Source organism: Necator americanus, chromosome III (genome assembly GCF_031761385.1).
Source record: "Necator americanus strain Aroian chromosome III, whole genome shotgun sequence".
Lineage (NCBI taxonomy): Eukaryota > Metazoa > Nematoda > Chromadorea > Rhabditida > Ancylostomatidae > Necator > Necator americanus.
In genome coordinates, this window is record NC_087373.1 from 14,528,836 (window position 1) to 14,551,534 (window position 22,699).

Here is a 22,699-nt window from a genome sequence, read left to right on the forward strand (position 1 = left end):
ATTATTTTATAAACAAATAAAAGCATATTTGGCTGTCAGCCCAGCTTGTTCCTGAGTTATCACCTCATTCCACATTTTTGCAAATTCTATTTCTTAAATTCTTCTAACATGCCTTAATACCAAACATTATTTGGATTCTATAGAAAGTTTTTTTTTCCTTTTCAACATTTCCCTGATCCAATAAGGACATCGATATTGGATTGGTCGATCAAAAATACATCACGTCATGCCAGTGAGAACCACGTTTCGAAAAAAAAAAACGCGCCACCCATGTTTCAACAAAAAAAAACTCGCTGTACTCTTATTGCAGAACATCCGCAATGTGAAATTAACTATGGCGGAAGCTGTGCATGCAGCTTCACCAGATTTTTGAAGAAATTCCAGCATCAGACATGCACTGCAGAAGGAAAACACCAAAAATCCTGTGATAAGCAGGATGTCTGCGGCAACCACAGAAAGGGTACAAAGAAATTTGGGAGAACAACTTGAAGCTGAAAAATATTCGTGCGGCGTATTTAAAGTGCAGAGGAAACAATGCTGGTGGATGCAACAGTTCCAGAACAACATCATCCATTCCAATTCCCTTTCACTCATTCTCCACTGTAGGATCTGTGTTGCTCGATTTAGAGACTAAGAACCTGAAGATCCAAATCTTGAAAGACTGAACCACATGTTACCGCCCACTGCTGAGTATTTTCTTCATTTTCCTCCCATTGGAGGTGGGCCGATCCCTGCAGCAGTGCAACGCTGGGCCGACCCGTGACGAGGTGCGAGCAAGCCCACGACCTCATCCGGTCCCAAAAATCAAATAACCTTAACGAGACTCATTCGAACCTCTATCGAAGGTTAATTCGATAAGAACAGAAACTAAACTTTGATCTTAGCCAAAAGGCCGAGAAGCGATGCGGACAGGTGTCGATACCAGGTGCCGCTCGCCTGCTGAGTCGTACCCTCTGCGGGCAACGCAGCGTGATGCGAGATAGGTCGCGTAGGAAACGCAGACACACGTAAGAAATCGCAAAATATGCTCTTCAAACTCTCAGGTCAACATATCGGTGTAGTATTCTGGACAGATGGAAAAACTTGAAGTTCACATGAGCGGGATAGACGCACACTAGAACTCTTCCGACTCCCCACTAACCAAGTCATCTCTTTTTTGACATGGGAGCGACCTTCGATGGATTGCTGATGCATCCCAAATTTCAACTTGCGAACTTCGTAGTGTGGTAATACTTCGTATTTTCGGTAATTTCGTAGCAATACTTTTCCAATGCGGGATGATGTATTTCCATACCTGCGCTGGTGATTTTTCAAGATTTCCTACGTGTGTCAGCGTCCCCTGCGTGAGCATGCGATGTTGCGTTGCCCGCAGAGGGTACGACTCAGCAGGCGAGCGGCACCTGGTATCGACACCTGTCCGCATCGCTTCTCGGCCTTTTGGCTAAGATCAAAGTTTAGTTTCTGTTCTTATCGAATTAACCTTCGATAGAGATTCGAATGAGTCTCGTTAAGGTTATTTGATTTTTGGGACCGGATGAGGTCGTGGGCTTGCTCGCACCTCGTCACGGGTCGGCCCAGCATTGCACTGCTGCAGGGATCGGCCCACCTCCAATGGGAGGAAAAAGAACAAGATTTAATAGCTGAATAGAAGAAGGAGCAGCAATCATATTTCCTTCAGTGCTCAGACTCTGAATTGAAATGTAGCATGTTACGGAAGCTGTATGCTATGATTGCGCTAAAGTTGCTAAGAGCTAAACACTAATTTTTTAATAAAGAAAAACCAATTCTAGAGGAGCCTCTTCGCCCACTCACTGTTTCTTTGGTTAAAAAAACACGTTTTGTCCAAATCCCATTATGTGCCCCTTCAATATACGCAGAAGTAATTTTAGATGGAGACCTCACGAAGATTTTTAATAGATTGAAAAGTCCTTTTGGGTTTTCCTTCCAAAAAATGTGTCCCACAAAGAACGAGACATTCTAAGGCGGTCTTCCTCGAAGTCTATGCAACTCACCAACCATTGTGCACTCCTTCAAATCGAACTTGTCAGATCGACCGATACCGGTTGGATCGAGTTTAGCAATTTGCCAGGTCAGTAAGTACAGTCGCCTGAAGCGATTTTCTTACATCAGATGGTATCATGAGAGCTAAAACATTAAAGTTTAAACTTGCTAATTGATATTGTAATTGAACGCAACGTTTTCCATCCTGGGTCTCTATAATTATTTCTCTCGTGCTCGTCGCTTTTGCACTTGTTCTGCACTATTACATTTTTTCCGTAATACGGTATTCATCCGAGATGCACTGAAATTAATTTCCGTTTCAGCTTAACTTTCGGAATAAAGGGAATTACTGACTAGTCGACCGGATGTGGTCAACTTGTTCGGTGATCAACTTTCTCGTGATCTTTCCGGCTGATCGCTCCATTTCAGTACCTCCTACTCTGATTGTGGATGCTAAACTCGAGCAAAAAGTGGGTCAGAGGTGCGGATAGAAGTACATCGTCACGGATAAATGAGAGCTATACTGGAGATTCCACAATTCCTACCCATAGTACAAGAAGTTTCACGAGTTTTTCAAGTTCTTCCCCTTCGCTTTCCTTTTCACAGGGATTTTTTCGCTCGTCTTCGAGCGGTGAATTTCTTCATAAGCTAAGCATAACCTAAATGATCATATGGTTGAGACTCATGATTTCTTAAAACCTCCTCAGTAAGTCAGAGTTAACGCACTTTGTCAGCTGCTGTTCTGTCCTTGAGAAATTTCTTTTTGAAGCAAGATATGCCTCTAATTTATTAATTTAATACATTATCTATTAATTTAGTACTATTAATATTTAATAATATTAATAATTTAATCGTTCATTCATCACAGTTCATCACAATTAAATCGGGAGGAGTCATTCCCATTGTCCATTCCACCCCTATAGAACAAAAATGTGTCACGTGAACAATAAATTAACTTCGGAGGATTACTAGTTGTCGGATGCGTTAATTTATGTATGTGGAAAGTAATTTAGAAGATCCTAGTCAAGATTTGTTAAAGGAAGCACACCATGGATCCGACGTGGTGAGGGAATCCGCAGGAAAAGCCAAAGATGCGGTTGTAGATTGCCGATCCCGGGCGGTTTCGTTCATCTCTCCTTAATCGTCGTAAAAGAAATGCCGTGGAGGGAACGGAGCGCGGCCAAGGGTGAACGTTCGAACGTGGAACTAAAGCGGTTCCCATGCTGTTTCTTACGGCAACTAGGGAGAGCTGAGCGGAACCACCTCGGATCTCGCAATCTCCAGCATTCAGCTCTTCCACCGCCGCGTCAGATTCTTGGTGTCCTGCCTTGAAAGGGCGGAGAAACAGTTACAGGTGTATAACTGGCTTATGGTACATCAAAGGCTGTTTTTGAGCTGATCGTCATGGTCCCATACCTTACAAATTCTTTGAAGATAGTGAAGGTGTGGGTTCGATTAACATAGAACTGACCGGATATAAAATAATTGGATAATAAGAAATTCGTGGATAATGAGCCCTCATTGGACAATCAATGGACAGTAAGTTAGCCATGTGGTGTGGAAGTTTCTATGAGTTGTGGACATCAGCGAGGAAAAGATTAATGGAAACAAATTGGGCAGAATTTCACTTAATCTGATTAAGCTAAAAATTGGTGTTCACAAATGGATTTTCTTCGAAATATTTCTTGATGAAAACAGCAAGAGCTACGTAACTTTGCAAGGGTTGTATATTCTTTATTCCTGCATATTCCTTTAACTATTCCTTTTATTATTATTTATTTTTAATTTTTTTTTTACTTATTCTTGTTTTATGCTTTTATTACTACTATTATTTTTTATTATTATTATTTATTTTTATTATTATTATATTATCCTTTATTTCTGTATATTCCCCGTTTCTGTAAATGACCACCTGCCACAGATCCGAAAGTCGCTGAACTCCGCTATATATAGCAGAGTGAAAACGAGATGGAGCTCGGTGCTGTTGCGCTGGCGATTGCGCTCGAAGCGTCGCGGTGGAGATGGAATCGGATGGTAGGATCATCGCGAACTACAGCGAGGTATGGTGTCAGCAGCGGTACGTGGTCCCCCTAGGTTCTAACCGCTTCGAGCGCAGCAGCTTACGCAACTGCACCGTGCTTCATGTCGCTTTGACCGGACTGTAGGCTAACTTTGCTTGTCATCTTCGATTGCACTCTGATCAGATTGTTTTAAGACTCAAACACTTTCTTTAGAAGGAGAACCTAAAGAACTTTTCAGCTTCTTAAAAATATTCCGACAGGCCTCTTTCTGAAATTATTTCCGCAGATGTAGGAGACTTTTTCTGGTCTCCACCAACAAAAGATGGAATTCACAAAAAGCATGTTTTTTTAACCCAAAAAGTAGTGTGTCAGTGAACGGATTCCTCAAGCTTCTCCTTTCGCTGGATTTACTGAGATTTGAGTACAAAGATGAAGCAGGAAATAGAAATACAAGTGTAAAAATAATAGCAACGCAAATAACAAAAAAAAACACCAGAATGAACTCAGTTGAGGGAAGCATACTCCAAGAATTTCCTTGATTGAAAAAATGAGTATTAAGCTGTGTGCAACTTTAGCGCAATCTTAGCAGACAGCTTCCGTATCATACAATTTAGAGTGTCTTAGTTGTCTATCCCGCTCATGTGAACTCATGTCAACTATTAAATCTTGTTCTTTCTCCTCCCGTTGGAGGTGGGCCGATCCCTGCAGCAGTGCAATGCTGGGCCGACCCGTGACGAGGTGCGAGCAAGCCCACGACCTCATCCGGTCCCAAAAATCAAATAACCTTAACGAGACTCATTCGAATCTCTATCGAAGGTTAATTCGATAAGAACAGAAACTAAACTTTGATCTTAGCCAAAAGGCCGAGAAGCGATGCGGACAGGTGTCGATACCAGGTGCCGCTCGCCTGCTGAGTCGTACCCTCTGCGGGCAACGCAACATCGCATGCTCACGCAGGGGACGCTGACACACGTAGGAAATCTTGAAAAATCACCAGCGCAGGTATGGAAATACATCATCCCGCATTGGAAAAGTATTGCTACGAAATTACGAAAATACGAAGTATTACCACACTACGAAGTTCGCAAGTTGAAATTTGGGATGCATCAGCAATCCATCGAAGGTCGCTCCCATGTCAAAAAAGAGATGACTTGGTTAGTGGGGAGTCGGAAGAGTTCTAGTGTGCGTCTATCCCGCTCATGTGAACTTCAAGTTTTTCCATCTGTCCAGAATACTACCCCGATATGTTGACCTGAGAGTTTGAAGAGCATATTTTGCGATTTCTTACGTGTGTCTGCGTTTCCTACGCGACCTATCTCGCATCACGCTGCGTTGCCCGCAGAGGGTACGACTCAGCAGGCGAGCGGCACCTGGTATCGACACCTGTCCGCATCGCTTCTCGGCCTTTTGGCTAAGATCAAAGTTTAGTTTCTGTTCTTATCGAATTAACCTTCGATAGAGGTTCGAATGAGTCTCGTTAAGGTTATTTGATTTTTGGGACCGGATGAGGTCGTGGGCTTGCTCGCACCTCGTCACGGGTCGGCCCAGCGTTGCACTGCTGCAGGGATCGGCCCACCTCCAATGGGAGAAAAATCAAGAGAATAATTAGTATTGAGGCGTAGCATGCGGTCCAGTCCCTCAAGATTTGGATCTTCAGGTTCTTAGTCTCTAAATCGAGCAACACAGATCCTACAGTGGAGAATGAGTGAAAGGGAGTTGGAATGGATGATGTTGTTCTGGAACTGTTGTTTTATTGTTTCTGTTTTTCTGCTATTCCTTCAGTTCACCGTGCGATTTTTTTTCAGCTTTGAGCTGTTTTGCTAAGTTTGTTCACACCTTTTGGTGAGTGTCGTCAACGTCCTGCTTATCACGAGATTTTTGGTCTTTTCCTTCTGCAGCGCATGTCTGATGCTAGAATTTCTTCAAAAATCCGGTGAAGCTGCATGAACAGCTTCTGATAGTCTGATGGATAGTTTATACCACATTGCGGATGTTTTGCGATGAGAACACAGCGAGTTTTTTTTTTTTTGAAACATGAGTGGCGTTTTTTTTAAGCGAAACGTGGTTTTCACTAGCATGACGTGATGTATTTTGATCGACCAATCCAATATCGATGTCCTTATTGGATCAGGGGAATGTTGAAAAAAGGATAGATTAACACGTTAGAGTTCAAAGAAAATAATGTGTACGGCGAAAAAAAAACTTCCTATAAAATCCAATGAATGTCTTGTATTAAGGCATGTTAGAAGAATTTAAGAGTCAGAATTTGCAAAAAATGTGGAATGAGGTGATAATTCAGCAACACGCACGACAGTCAGATATGCTTTGATTTGCTTATAAAGTACTTAGTATTTGGTAGTTATTCATTTCACCTTCTTGACTTATCCGGCTAAATCGGAAGCCTGGTAATATTGTTTAGCGTGGTTACCCGCTTCTTCGCCGTGGTACGTCGTCGCTGAACACAGCTCAGTCCATAGCATAGCAGAAGCTCGCACAAAACTCATCCATTCTTCATTGTTCGATAGCCTCCATGACTCGGTGTCTCGCGTAAAGACCGAGTGACTCTGGTGCCTTAAGTCGACAATGCCTAGAAAATCAGTTAACGAAAAGAAGAGTTATCAGCAAAGATTTCACGCTCTTTCTAGGTATTTGACCTTTTAGGGTTAGACTTGAGCAATGATAAGTGCCAATGTACTGGACAACAGTTTACAAGATCTGGGTAACTTTCGGTAATATTATTGTACAAATTTTGTACGCACGTGCCCAGAAGGAAGGTTAATTTTCAGATCTCGAGGAAGAACTGTCGAAAAGGAGAATGAAAGATGACTGTAATCGTAGGTTCTAACTATTGAGGGAAGTCCTCCCAAGACAAAACCGTAACGAACGATAAAACCATGCCGATCTAGAAGAGCACAGCTCGACAGTCATCGAATAGTAACTCACTCACCATCTCTTAAAGGCATCACCCCACGAATCTGAGGTGGTGCAGATTTCAGGTGGAGTATTCGTATACGGGATGGGAGACTATGGAGAGGAGGGCGGGGGAGGTTATTCCGTCCATTTCTCCCTAATTGCCGTAAAAAAACGGCCAGGAAGATACGGCTTCAGGCGTTTTGGCGCACTATTTTCTACAGGGAGTTCGACTGGAGCGCGCCAGCCTTGTGCGGCTCCGCATCTTCCGGGCCGTTTTTTACGGCAATTAGGAAGAAATGGACGGAATCACCCCCCTCTCCATAGTCTCCCATTACGTATACGAATACTCCACCTGAAATCTGCACCACCTCAGATTCGTGGGATGATGCCTTTAAACTCTAAAGTTCTTCCACAAACCCGGAACGCGATTTGTAGAAGAACCTTAGAGCGTAAGCGATGATGAGTGTTTCAAAAGGTGATTAGAATCGCATTAAATGAAGAGCTCCCCAGAATATTTTTGGTTGTTTGTAGCGCAGCGGGTAAGAAGTTCCGTTGTAACTACACCTTCAAAACCGCCCTAGTGCCAACTTAGTTTTTATCCTTCCGAGGACGGTAGATTGGTACCAGGGTTGTCCGGGAGGATAAAAACACTGACTTGACACATTGGCAAGCGCCGCAAGTCATTGTTTAGGCCGAACGCACGTTCCCAAAGCTTTTACACACACTTTATGAGCTTTCGAAACTGAACTGCGTAGTTATTCTTTCCCTCTTCCGATCTAGAAAGCCTAGTTCGCTCACTGAATCTCCATTCATTCAGAAGGACACTAATATTTTGCAAACATTGCATTCCTTCAAAACTTTTCCATTCTATTACCTATATTCCTAGTCTTTTTCGGCGCTTTAGCCTTAGTCTTTACTCCGCTGCTTCAGATTTGTTGCTCTCGACTGTTCTCTGTCTAAATTGCGGCGGTCATCTACGGGAATTTTGTTTTGACTTGGATACAGTATGGTTTCCGTAGGTGGATTCAGCATGAAAAATAAATTCCGCAATCAAATCCGGACGAATTTTATTCATATTCATTGAACTCACAAAACTGCATTAAAATAGATCAATTACCGACAAGCAATGGGGGTAGGCCCAATCGATATCCCTTTCAGAGCACAATGCAAAGGCCAAGACTTGATGTGAACTTGATTTTCCGTAGGGTTTCTTATGGGATTACATTTTCCAATTGTTTAGTTCGTTTGTTGCTTGATACTTTTAAAGGAATTGTTCTCTCTTCGAAATCCCTCAGACTTGCTGAAAATTCAAAAAATTGTAGAACTGATAGGAATTGATGTTTATTTCAGGAGAACTAGCAGCTATCTAGTAAGCCGTGATCGTTATGACAAAATTTTGAGTGTTCAGCAAAAAAAAAAAGACGCCTGAAGTAGGATGACAGTGATAATAACTTATTAATACCTCAAACAATGACTGATGACGACCATGTGGAATAAAGGCACTCAGAAAACCATGTTTTGTCTTCCACTTGTTTTGTTATTTATAATGTAACCTTGATTCACTCCAAATGGAAATTTTAGTTTACACAAGTGTAGGTGAAATAAATATGTTTGTGCTCGTCAGCGGCTATCAGAACCGCAACTGTGTCAATAATTCGTTTTAATGCAAATGCAAGAGAAAAACTTTCGCACAGGTTCCATACATGTAATCAAAAAATAGAAATAAAAGTAAAAGTAAAATTGCTGGTTTTCATCTTCACAGCAGCAGCATCTCAAAGTTGGGAATAAGGTGTAACCTATGGAAGAGCCGATAGAATCAACAAAAGATATCTACTCAAATGTGAGGAAAAGTTACCAAAAGATATATTTTCAAAAATTGAAAACAGGAATGAGGATATGGATCTGGAAAATGTTGTACCACAAAGAAACAAAACCTGAAACATCAAATCATCCGAAGAAAAAAAAACGATGAGCGTAGATAAAATGAAGAGATCAGGTAGGGATGGAATCAGTCAGAATCCGCATCATCACTTACAATTCCACGTAAATTTTTGAACATATTCTGGGTTTCCTGCTTCATATGCTCTCTCTCTTCAACTTCTTCTTCATCCTCTCCCGAACTCTCCTCGAATATTATCCCCTTACGACGTCGGTTTGCTAATGCAGCAGAACGCTGACCTCGAGTAACTCTGCCTTCTGCAAGCAAACAAAAAGTCAAAAACGTACAGTTCGAATTTGAGGCATCAAAGTATATCCATATCAGGACATAATATCCTAGACATAAGGATTCCTAGACGCTTCCAGATTGGAAAAGAAAACAGGTCACTTATTTCTACCAAAACAGAGCAAAACTTTTTTTAAACATTTTTTTTATGATTTTTCAAAATATTTTTTTTTGCCGGTGAAGCGGAAGCATCATTACAAGCCCTCGTTCAATAGGATACATCGAATCACGATATACAGATCACAGATGGATGCAGGAGCAAGACCGAGAATTACTGAACGTCTGGGCCGATGAAGTGTTAAGATATAAAATGAAGTTGTCGTTTTTTCCTCTCTCTCTAATTCTGAAAAGCTAAGATGTGATCTCAAAACTCTTCAGGAAATGCAACAGCAAGGATTCAACGTGAACAAATTTCAACTTATAAAAACACCACAATGAAAAGCTACTGTGGGTGTCCCGATACCCGCTATTACTACATTAGCTCTTTTCCAAACGAAACCCACTCAAAAAAGTCCATCAATGCAAAATCTGGGGAAACAATGTTCGCAGGGTAGTTCATTTTGAATGAAGCAGAAAACCTAGAACTGGGTTTTTAAGACAACACTAGATGTTACTCTTAGGAGCCGATTTTTGGGGTCCTTTCCTGGGAATTTTGAAAGAGGATTGACTAATATCGCAGGAAGTGACTAAACACGTAACGTTCCTGATTTTACCACAACATCAAATTTCTTTTATGATACGAATAAAAAACTCACGAGACTCGCCACCTATATCGATTATGCTATTCTTAGACAACTCGGCGAGCTCATCTTCTTGTTCTTTTCGTAGTTTGAATGCTTTGCACGATTCCATGGTAAATGGCGCTAAAATGGTGCCATAAGTGAAAATAGTTCTAATTAAAGGCAGCATACCACGGATCCGACGTGGTGAGAGAATCCGCGGGGAAAGCCAGAGAGGGGTTTTAGACTGCGGGATGAGGGGCGGTTCCGCTCACCTCTCCCTAATCGTCATGGAAAATGGCGTGGGAACCGCTTTAGTTCCTACGAGGAGCGCTAGAACGTTCTTCTATGCATACTGTTCTTGTCCCTCAGCAACCTATTCATAGGCAGTCGAGGAGAACTCACTGGATTTCCATTACTGCGCACCTAGATGCGGCGCGCGTACAAAAGTGGAGCGTTGCAGATGAAATCGTCGTGAAAACGGAGTCTTTCACGCCGTTTTTTTTACCACGACTATGGAGAGATTAGCGGAACCACCCCTTATCCCACAATCTACAACCCCGCATAGAGCTTGTCCATCGAAAATCCATACCACCTCTAAGTCGCGGGTTGATGCCTTAGCTTGGTGGTTAGTGCTACACGGCTAAGACTCACGAGTCAATCCCCGTCTTTCCATCTCCTTCTCCAGCGTTTTCACCTTCTGGCGATCAGAATCGTCTGTATCTTGGAACAACTTCTTATACGGAATCCTAAAATGTAGTCCGTCAGTCCGTTTTTTTTTTGAAACGGATTTGATCAACGCACCGAAATCCAGCGAGAATTACCATCTTCTTCAACTTCGATAAACGAATGGAAGCAGCACTCTAAAGAGCAAAATCCAAACGTCTGAATGTAAAAACAGTATTACGAGGAAAGCACACATCAAGCTGCAGAATTTAGGCCCTTCTCTATTTTAGCAGTTTATTAAAAATTTAGTACAGTGCCGTTTCATAACTCACCTCAAGTCTCTTCCGCTACCAGATTTCCCAGTTAGTATCAACAGGGAGGCCTACAGACTAACCCCGAGCTTATGAGGGCAGCAAAGCTGCAACATCAGCTACCGGTCAAGTCAGACAAGCAGTGCACCGTATGAAAATTCAAAAAAAAAAAACTTAGAAGCCCTTGGCATCGAAGAAGTAGAGCATTAACATGTATAAGGACTGGATTTCGTTGTTTGCTCTAACTGTTTGCGGCGAGAGAAACATTATTTGTGGTAAACAAGCGTACATACCTGGGGCTGTGCTTCATCGCTTTTCCTTCGTCGACCTCTCTTTCGTTCTGATTTCTGTAACTACGAATATTTCTACCACTCGAAAAATGTCTCGAAATGGAAAAAAAGCACTGAACGCTAAACTTTACCTTTTTCGAGGATTCATTCTCCGACGACTGATCAGAATCTTCCTTGTTTTTATCGAGTTTTAACTAAATAGAATATTTCGTCAACTGTTTTCAAGCAGGTTTGTATTGGAACAGGTCTGATAATGGACTAGAATGCATACACAGTAAGGAATGATAGGTGAGAGCACATCACCTTTTGTGATCGTTTCGTAGTGGATTTTTGTTTTTCACCTTTTTGTTGCTCATTCTTCTTTGATTTCTGAGGAATAAGTAAGATAATCACTGAACAAATTTCCATAAAAGCTTAACAGTTGAACAATTTTCCTACCTCTTTCTCCTTGACGCTAGAGAGCAATGCGTCTGAATCGGACGAACTGTTCGGTTTCTTGTGGTCTTCACCTGACTCATTCGAATGATCTGACGACGAGTCTAATTCCTTCTGCAGAAACAAAGTGTATTAAACAAAACAACTAAGAAACTCGTTTCAAAAGAATTCTCTAGAAATTACGAGACTCATATCGGTTAGATGAGGTGAACAATGTATCACAACAAATTCCGAATACAAATTATTTTCGTTGGATGATACGGATAGAAGGGCGAGCAATCCACTTGCTTTCGTCAAAACGGCTGAACTATAACAAACAGCTTATGTGGGCTGCAAGAACATGGGTTTCCCAAGTTTTAGGCTTAAAGGACTCTCAGTCCTTGATGGTCCTTGATCTACCATACGCTTTCGAGATCTGCCAGATCGCTTCAAAGCATCGTCATCTTGTCCTAGGCTCACTTTACCTCGGCTCATTCGAGGACTTCACTCCAAAGCCAGCTCAAAAGAATCACCCGTTGCAATCTGACTAAGGCTTCCTAACAGTTGAGACCTAAACTCTCTGTATTGTTACGTACGTAGTCGAAAAAAAAGCAAAAAGTTCAGATACGCGAACGTCAACTCCCTCCGCGTTCACCTTTTCAAAGTTTTCAGGTATAATCCTTTAAATGAGATATTTCTCTTGGAATATTGACCTAAAATGAGAACTGTTTGCAGAAAACGATTTTCGTCCGGATTTCGACGGCGCACCGTGTATTAAAGGCAGCGTATCACTAAGTTGTAGTACGGAAACCCCAGGGAATACGGGATAGTAGATTACGGAGAGGGGGTGATTCCGTCCAATTCTTCCTAATTCCCGTAAAAAACGACCCGGAAGGTGCAGCGCTTGCACAAGGCTGGCGCGCTCCAACCAAACTCCTTGTAGAAAGTAGTGCGCCGGAACGCCCGAAGCCGTTTCTTCCGGGCCGTTTTTTACGGCAATTAGGAAGAAATGGAGGGAATCCCCCTTCTCTCCATAATCTACGGTCCCGTATACGAATACTCCACCTGAAATCCGTACCACCTCAGATTCGTGGGGTGATGCCTTTAAGTGCAACCACGCTGGGTCCCATAATCTACATTCCAGACTCTAAGGGTTCCCTGGTGTTTCCATATTACGTCAATTTCGTGAAACGCTGCCTTTAACTAGAAATTTAGCATCGGGAGAGTCCAATCCTAGAGCACCATTAGCATATACATACATACATACACATGTAACAAACTAGCGATTACTTCGTGTTCATTTATCTATTTCATACATTGTCCGATGTGCCCTTTACTGCTAAAGACAGAAGTCAGCAACGCACCCAGTCAATCCAATCTAGCGCTCGTTCTAACAAGAGAATGAACTACGACATGAGAGGCTAGTATCAGTTCCAAACGACTTGAATAACTACTTGGAAAACTACCGTCCGGTGATGAAGGAGCAAAATGACATGCATGATATCTGCTCACCAAAAGAGGTAATCCCATCCAAGCAAAACCCTCCTGAGGTATACTCGGGGGATAAGACTTCGGAGGTGATCGCGACCCAAGAACCCGAGAACGAACAATCCACTCCTGGATGGTGAAGACATCACTTTGTCATCCTCATGCATGAACTTTAGGTGATGCCCGCCAGTCCATTATTTCTACAAGTATGGGTCAAGTAGCAAACCAGTATGAAAGTTTGGCTGACGCGGGATATCGGACTTCTAGTGGTGCACGGTTCGTCCGCCCTCATTGGTCAATAGAAATTAAATGTAGTGGCATTTCCCGTAAGATCAAAATTTGTGTTTTTTCTAAAGACGCTTTTTTCGTCCTCTTTTTTCAGAAATTTAAGTATTCATAAAATGGCGATGAAATGGAGTGATGATTTCATGGTTCTCTTCCTGAAAGCGTCAGTACTACATTTGGATAGTGTTCAAACTAGATTCTACACACACACACATATCTCCTTCGATACCATAACAGTTGGTAATATACTTCGAAGCACGACTTTTTCTTCTCTTTCTCCACAACAATTAGCTCAGAATAATGTGCTAATCTACCATGACAGAAATGTCATCATCGAACTGACAAAGATAAGGCTCCATGTCAGACCAGGTAAACTGTATGTTACTATTTAAGCAGCTGTTTGCATTCGCTTTTCCAATTTCTGGAGAAAGGAGGTTATCAACCTGATGAGCCAAAGTGCAGGGAAATAGACATGCGGTGGAATAGGGGTGAAACGCAACAGAGCAGCTTTCACGGTCATGAAATGGTTCGCAATGTTTCGTTTACCTTTTCTTAAATTCACTTAGAGTTGTTGCACGGTACTATTGCGCCGCGGAGTATCAAATCGATGGGATCCGTTCCATTGTGACGATTAATGGCGCCGGCGCACCAATTTGGTGCCGTTGAACCCGTCTCAATGCTTTCTCTAGTTTCGTTACACACATCCACAAGCAAAGAAAAAACGTGATATAATAAGCGCGTTATTATATAGGATGATAAATATATAATCACAGGTGTCATTCATATTATTGTCATTACCGCGAAGCACCTCTGTGCACTAATTAGGATGCAAGAGTAGCTATTAAGGTAGAAAGAGCTAGGGACTATAAAAACGCTCGAATAAAACACACAGCAAACAAGTGTGAGAAAAATCTAATAGATACAAGAAGAACAGAGAAGAAAAAGGAAACAATGCAAAACTAAGAAAGTGTAAGTAGAGATGACGGACACAAATTGAATAATAAGGAGAACATACCTCACTTTTCGTCCATTTCTGCTTTTTCTTTGCACTGACCTTCTTTTCCTATGTAGCTACAGTTGATACAGTGAGAGTGTAGCAGAAAAATACTTTACCTTAGCAGACGTATCTGCATCCGAATCATCTGAACTAGAGACAGGTGAGTGTTCTTCATCCGAATCATGGTCTGAATCTTCTGCGACCCTCTTTTTGACCTAAATAAAGTTAATAAGCTGAGTTCTAGACGAGCAAGATTTTTTTCTACAAATGACCTTCTGTTGTGGGGTCTTCTCTGCAACCGAATCGTTTGAAGACGAACTCTTCATATGTTCTTCAGCATCTTCGTCCGAATCAGATACTTTCTTGTTTCTCTACAAGTTGCTTGATCTGTTTATTTCCATTTCATACCATCAAATTAGGATTTCCTTCTTTGGTAGAAAATCTAACCTCAATTGTTTCGACTTCTTTTGCTTTCTTCTTCTCCTTCATAAGCGCATTCTTAACCTAAACAGCAGAGTACTCTCTAAGTAAATGTCCATCATGAACGATAGCAATATCATCCATGATTGCAGAAGCATCTTTCTGCACTAGGGTGAAAAAGTCCGCAGTTAAGGCGAATGCAAGGTCATTACGCATGCTTAGTTATCTCATTTAAAACCATCAACGCACTGAGCGCCAAAAAAGACTCGACATTTGTGGAGTTCTGCTATAATTCAACTGCCCGTGCCAGATGCATGACGGTAGGTTTATGTTTCCCCTTCAAATTCATTGAAATATAGCTTCATGAATACGCAGCTAGTGCAATACGACTCAAATGCACACAAATAATCTAAGGTGTAGTTGGCTATGTCTCACTGCATCGGTACAAATCGAATTGTCTAGCATCCTCGGACACTACTCAACCAGTAAGTCCCCCATCAAGCATGATGGTTTTACGATCGACTGTATGTCGTAGAATACCCTCACTGCAGAGTTTATTGCAGTGGGAGTTCTATCTCCCTCCTGTAGTTTGTGATGAGACTACCCGATGTATAGAGTAAGTGTTCGTAATTCACTTATTTATTTATTTGAAAAGACCTACAGTAGTGCCATAAAATAAAAAGAAGATGGAACAGGGCTCGTTAGAATTTCGCCTAAGTTTTACACAACAAGACTTGCCCTTCAAAGCATAAGGGAGTTTGGGGAGGGCGGGAGCGGAAGTGGGTGGGTTGAGAGGTCATTCTCCTTCTACAGAAGGTGAGAAATCCTCACACAAGACCCTTTTCCGAGACCCAGAATGCTACAGTAGATAAAGGGATACCAGAGTTGCGGTGACCAACTTAACGCCGAACGGAGGAATCCGTCCGGGACCTTGGGCAAATGGGTGGGGGAGCAGAAGGGTTAACTACCACCGTATACTAGCTATTCAGTCTCTCTAGTCCATAACGTCAACATAGTCCACTACATCTCACTTTTCACCTCCTTTCAAAATAAAAAGTGGTTTTGGGAAAATTTCATTACATCACGCAGCAACAGTTCAGCTTCCTCCTCTCAAACATTCTTAAGGAGTTTTGTTAGATGTTGACGTTATGTTGATAGAACAGGTTAGAATAAGAATATCGGATAACAAGCTCTTCGAAATATAGTAGGGTCAAAACGACATGAAGCACGTACGTGACTTCTCTCGAGGCGCTTCTGTGAAGCGTAGTGGCTGGGAGCGTGGTGAAACCCTTGCTGGCACCACCCATCGCTGCAGTTTGCGACGGTCCCACCTGGGTTCCAACTGCTGCCTCCATCGAGCCCGTATGCAAGAACATCGCAGCTGTACTCGTGATTAATGTCGTTTTGACCCGACTATACTTCCAAACACTGCTAACCGTAGTTTGCGGGGTTTTAGCGGCCTTCGAATCACTTTGATCTGCGCTACTTGGTTGCTCTTCTGCATCTTCAGAATCTTTGTCCGAATCCAGTATTACTTTGTTCCTCTGAAGTAGTCAATAAGTTAGCGAATAAACAACTACTCTTTTATTCAATGAATTTATGGAAGCACAAGATATTAAATGTGTAGTCGGGTCAAAACGTATACAGTTGCTGCTGCGCTCGAAGCGATGCTATGGAGATAGCGTTTGGAATCGAGCTAGGTCCATTGCGATGGGAGGTGCTACCACGGGTCCCACTCAATCTTAACCGCTACGCTCCAACGCACCGCTCTGAGCGCAGCAGCTTACGCAACTGTACCGTCCTTTAAGTCATTTTGACCCTACTATAGAAAAATACCTCATTGGATTTGCCTTTTCTCCGTTCCTTCCCAAACTTTTTATTTTGCATTTTCTTCTTTGTCTATAAGATGTATTTGTAGTTGGTATCACCTATAGTCTCGGCAAGTAATGTACTGACCTCCTTCTCATGGATTTCTTCCGAATCTGACTTCACCGACGCTGGCCTGGATGGTTTCCGCTCATCATCATCTGAGGTGTCATCCGAATCTGTTTTTGAGACGTTTTTCTAAAATATAATTTAGATTTGAGAATCTTCAATATGATTCGGATCAGAATAAAATGATGGTAGGAAACTTTAAAGAATTGTTAAGCATAGCTACAGGAAGGTATAACTTCCCTTACTTTGAAAAAAGAAGTCCTTTCCAAAATATGAGCCAAAAGGTGAAGAGATTCTACCAATACTTGAGTGACTGCATAAGCGTGACGAGTTATAGTTAGAGCTGATTCAAGAAGTGCGCAAAGAAGTAGTTTGCATTATCTCATACTGAAGTTAGAAGATATTCGAGAAAAACAAACCCCAAACAATTCTATCGCAGGAAAGGCTTTGCGAGCACAAGCACATTTCTTGTTTTCGTTTCAAACCAATCTATTTTCTTTTTGATTGTTGGAGCTACTGCAGCACCATCTGGAACGGAATGACACTTCATTGTTATCATTGACGACCAGTGATGTATAGCTGTGACTATTGATTACTCGTGGCTGTTTGTCAAAAAAGCAGCATTTTGGATACTATTCCACAACTCATAAACTAACATATCAGCTTTTTTTTCTTTTCTCCAAAGTCTGCATGGTGAACTTATATGAAATTTCGCGAATATGACACTAATTTTGTGTTCTTGCGATATTTTTGTCCTGTTGCAGTATCATTATGAACTCGTTGCGTCTGTTTGATGCACTACGTCCTCGGCGGAGACGAGCGCTGTCACCCCTCTTCTCTACACTTTCCGACGTAATCGATTGTTAGGGTCGATGACGCCGATGCTACAATGCTATGAAAAAGCACTTCGCCACGATTATCATGGATTAATCCTAATCATGTGGGAACAGCACAAGAGAAAAGACAAAAACCATGGAAAACAAGGAAAAAACGAACTCCGAAGAGCTCATCGGCGTTGCCACCCTATTCATCGATCGTCCCAGAGACTGCCGAGTGCAGAGAGGCAGTCCTTTCCTCCTCCGTGGAAAAAAGCTCGTCAGGTTCACACAATACCTCTAGCACCGACTGCAAATATTGCTAATGGCCTATGACATTCCTAAATTAGTTCGAAAAATGCCAAGGCCTTTAAAAGTCCTCAAAACAGCTCGAACGTGACTCCTCTCTCTTAGGAGGACAACTTTCTCTTAGAGGGGCAAGTCCGATGGATAGTCATTACTAAGAACTGTACGGCTGTTGTGGTGTTTGGTAGTTTCGACTAGTTGAGCGTGGAGATATGTCAAGAGACTGCCGGCCAGATGGGACAAAACAAAAAGTGATGAAAAGAATAAGACATTAAGAGAATTGGACGTCAGATGATGATTTCATAAGTAATTTGATTAATTCCACTATTTATAAGCAGCAAGCCATAAAATGCGTTAAATTTCTTGTGCCTTAGCATTCACCTATTTCTTATATTCACTTTTACTATCAAAACGTGGAAATGTATGGCGAAACTTATAGGAAATAGAACAGTTCAAGGACGAAGCTCTCATAACAGACGGTGAGAGGCACGGTGAGGTAAACGGACAACTTTTAACGGATAACATTGCTCACTTTGTTGTTTTCAGTAAATAATCAGTCTTTAATTTAATCTCGTACTATAGTATAGTACTATAGTAAGTATCCCAAGATCTCCTCTCTTCCACGAACTGCACTTTTCAAATTTTGCAACACTGCTAGCCTTTTGTCTTCCTCAGAATCAAATATCTTCTTTCGTTGCATTAGAAACACGACTCCGGCTATGCATATGGCTTAGTGTCTGCTCTGGTCTACCGAGAACCTCTGCAGGCATAGATTCGACTGTACCTAACCGGCTGTTGGTTCCTAACGACCATCTCCTGATGAACGGGTGTTAAAAAGAGAAATGAAAAAAGAGTCACTTTTTTTCTGACTAGTTTTTTTTATAAACTTCACTTAATCTAATCCTACAACTCTGGTCTGACTATATATTCTGTAGATAAGAACCGATGCGACTCTTGTCGCTGGTTTCCGATATTTGATATCTAGCAAAGTGACGTAGAGTGGTAAAGCGGACTTAGTGTGACATACAGCGCCACTATCATATTTGTATATAAAGTCAAAAAAAAAAGACACTGGCGTACCGATCCACTTGGGCTGCGCCAACGCGTTTTTACTGAAATTCGTAAACGTTGAGGCTTTGAAACACGTGTTGGCCTATACAATGACTGTCGGAGGCCAGCCGATGATCAAGCCAGTGTTTTTATCCTCCCAGACAATAATTTGTTGACCCCGAAGTGATGAAATGTTTGGCTGGCACTTGGGCAGTTTTGAACCACGTCCGTGTGGCCACAGCGGACATGTTGCCGAGTGTGCTACACCGGTCCATATATATTTGTATTGTAGCGAAAGTCTAATCACTACCACCAAAAAAATGCACAGTACCATTTATTCATTCAAAAGATGAATTATTTAAATAAGAAAAGAACGAAAAAAAGAGAAAAAAGTCTTAAGCGACAAAAGTGAAAAAGGAACCGGTTACCTTTTCAGCGGATACGTCGACTAGTTCAGCAACTGCCACATCGTTTTCCTTCTCCTAAAATTAGCTACAGATGCATTATAAGAAATGCTACCAGATATGAGAAGACATATTATGAGGGTTTGATTTTTCAAAAATAAACTTAAAAGAGAGGCAACATTTTAGAACTCAACATACTCGTTGGATTTTTTGAATCATATAGTGCTTACATTTAATGGAAATTAGGTAAAAGAAACTAAACTGGGCTGTATTACGATCATCTAAAGAATAATGCTGTTCTCAAGCGTCTCCTAATTGTCGACCGAAAAATTCTGTATCAACAGGAAGTGAAAACGGATAAAATTGATCTCAATGGAAGGATTTCAGCAACAAAGCAAACCACTAAATCAGTGAGAATGTTCTGTGGTATCTGTACTTTGCTGACATCATTAATAAACACTACTGGATCCATCCCCTACCAGCATAGTCCCTTAACCATATCGAATGAACCCTAACAGGTTATGTATAACGTACCTCATCTATGCGTGGTTCATTGCCCTTTGAGTCCACTATTTCTAGAGCCAGACCAGACCCTTCTGCCTCCGCATCATCTAGGTCCCCAAGTGGTATCTCATCACTAGCATACTCATCTTCTAATGCCTAAATCGTACCAAAAACGTTTTTCTCTAAATAATTTCTATAAATCGGCTAACTGCAAAGACTTACAAAAGTGGTTAACAATGAGATCAGGACCTTTACGTGATACTAAAAAAAAAAAACACTCACAGGTTTTTTCTTCCTTCGTCTCGTTTGTTGCTCTTCCTCATCATCAAAATCGGAACCAATAGTTAGGATTGGAGACTTGGATTTTGACTAAAAAAGGCAATCTTGTGAAAAAGTGCTGTGTTAACAAGAAAGTAATATCTAGGACCAAGTAAGAAAAATGATAATGGATGACGTGAAAAATAAAATAAATGGAAAATTATGAGAGATTACTATGCATATTCTGAGAGATTTGTTTGTTATGAAAGTCACACACACGGTGGAGATTACAGAAACAAGTTGTTTTGTCTATGGAAAACGAGTGCCCAATAAAACCCCAAATGAGTATGCATAAATTTAAATGCAAATATGTACATATAATTCAAATATACCCTTACTGGCTAGAGTCAGACTCCAAATCAAGGGCAATGCTCAGTATGCAGGTTGGAAGGAAAAGAGGTATAGAGGGAAGATGAAAGAAGATTGACAAGTAACAGTCACTTCTGCAGAGCTCTGACAAATTTGAAATCAGTTCGCGAAAGGGGAAGTCCATACCTTTTCACTTGCATCGCTTTCAATCCTTCTTCTCTTTACGGTATTCTTCTTCCTGGAAATAATAATTTAAGGTGCTACAAAAACGGCGCCAGTTGACGGGTCGGCTACACTTGCTAAACGTAGTAGTGGAAGATCTCTACTCCCAGGTTCCCTGTTCATGACTGAATTGAACTGACAACACGACATGCAAGTCCCGTGATCTAAGAAATTCGCAGTGACCACAAGAGTGGCCGAAATGAGTATTCGCCACAATCTTGTGGAAAATAGGTCTTAGATGTGTGTGCTACTGCGTCTTTTCAGCGGAAATCAAATTTGATGCTGAAAATGGAGGCGAGTAATTACGAGACATAATTTTCCACTTGTAATGTTTACTCCAAATGTTTCATTCGGACTTTCTCATTAAATTCAGATCCTCAAAGTGAACTAAAATTGCTGCTAGCTACAGTGATGTTTCACAGTACGAAGAGGATACAAAAAAAAACCAAAAAAAAAAAGAAAAAAAAACAGAGCAGAGTTCACAAAGAGACAGTTATTCTGGATCTTCTGTTCTGATCTAGAACGTAAGTCAGCAGTTCCACGAATGATTGCGAGTTTCCCAAGATTTCGAGAAATATAGGAACACTTCCATAGAAACAAAGCTGAGAAATTCACACTTTCTGTCGGGTCGAAACGATCTCTGCAGTCCGACCGGAGCTAACGAGAGACCCATGTTGGTCGCAAACGTGTACGCAACTGCACCAGCCTCCAGCTTCTATTCAACCGACTGTACCAGTTGACTGGGACATAGAGAGAGGAGGTCCAGAAAGTCCGCTTTTCTGTTGGTTAGTGTATTTGTCGAAGGCGAAGCGAAACCTTCCTTAAACACGTAGTCGGCACTAAATGTGTTCAGTCGGGTGAGCGTGACGCATCTGTTGCAACGCACACTTTTTCTCTGTTCGATATTCCCTCTTCCTCCTGTCTTGGCTCAATCGAAAGTGCATCGCGCCCACTTGGCTGAACGCATTTGGAGCCGACTTTGTTAAGTGCGCGGTCTTTAACCGTTGTTTGATAACTGCGGGTGTTGATTGTGGATAGAGACCAAGTTTTTCCCAGCTTGTAAGGATGAGCGAGCGCATCTTCGCTAGAACGTCTATGGTGTTTGGATACAGTAGGCAATTACGAGTTTTCGACAGTTTTGTTATCCCCAAACGGTTGCGACACAACATTACCCACATTCTTGTTTAATAACCTAAACGTTAATAATCGTCGAATAATCTATCATCAGTGGGGCTCTGTGATCCTCGTGGGGCACGTTTCTTGATCGTAACTTCACATAGTGGATTCATAGATATCAGCAATCTGACTGCTGACAACAAAACAGTTCCAAGCAGTAACCTCACATGACTACAGACATGGTCCGGCAGGTCCCGAAACCCGCTAATGTCGATAGCTGCTTCGAGCAAATGTCATATTTGCTGACTGTGCCATTCTTTCAAAAAAGTAATTCTGCATCTGTACTCAAATTGTAACTTCCTCCCGAAAAAACATACGAACCTGTCTTTATTAGATGATTCCCTCTTTCGCTCTTTCTTTGCCTTAGCTGCAATTACTGTCAGCGGCTCATCGTCACTCGAAGACATCTGTTAGTAAACAAACTAACACATTAAAGATCATATTTTGACGTGGTCCATTTATTGATTTGTACCCACAGTTTCCTTCTTTTTCTGTTCAAAATCTACGGAATAATGTTTATTTGTAACTCGTTAATTCTCTAGTTCTAGCTTTAACTGCTTGCTTAACATCTCTCTAATGTATTTTTAGTTTGTGGTAGATGTGTATATTTGTCCACTACAAAGTGGTCTTCGGCTCTTCTGGTACAAACTTCAAATGAAAACCGAGAAACACAATCTGCATTCATAATTCCAACGCAAAGTTACTTTTGCGGAAATATTCAAATTCATTAATCATTAATTTTAAACTCAATCTATGGTTTTCAATTCTCAAAACAACCAACGAGAAAGGGGTAATTTCCATCATAAGCATGCCAGGGAGTAGAGGACTCGATTTTTAGAAATTAACGCGAAACCAGTGGCACGTTGATCGTGAAATCCGAGTGATGAACGCTCAGCAGCGACACGCCAGAG

General features: G+C 41.5%; 1 protein-coding gene across 1 annotated transcript; it reads right to left on the minus strand.

Moving 5' to 3' along the window:
- Positions 1–8,943: 8,943 nt before the first annotated feature.
- RB195_009598 (uncharacterized protein) lies at positions 8,944–22,195 on the minus strand (the record flags this gene model as incomplete). Its single annotated transcript, XM_013453666.2, has 20 exons — positions 8,944–9,131; positions 9,915–10,022; positions 10,533–10,627; positions 10,683–10,741; positions 11,149–11,202; positions 11,277–11,339; positions 11,449–11,514; positions 11,584–11,694; positions 14,348–14,395; positions 14,446–14,544; positions 14,602–14,700; positions 14,777–14,833; positions 16,186–16,293; positions 16,586–16,648; positions 16,706–16,813; positions 19,284–19,337; positions 19,794–19,919; positions 20,046–20,132; positions 20,577–20,628; positions 22,110–22,195. 20 exons carry the CDS (start codon positions 22,193–22,195, stop codon positions 8,944–8,946), a joined length of 1,731 nt encoding a protein of 576 aa, XP_013309120.2.
- Between the last annotated feature and the right edge of the window lie 504 nt (positions 22,196–22,699).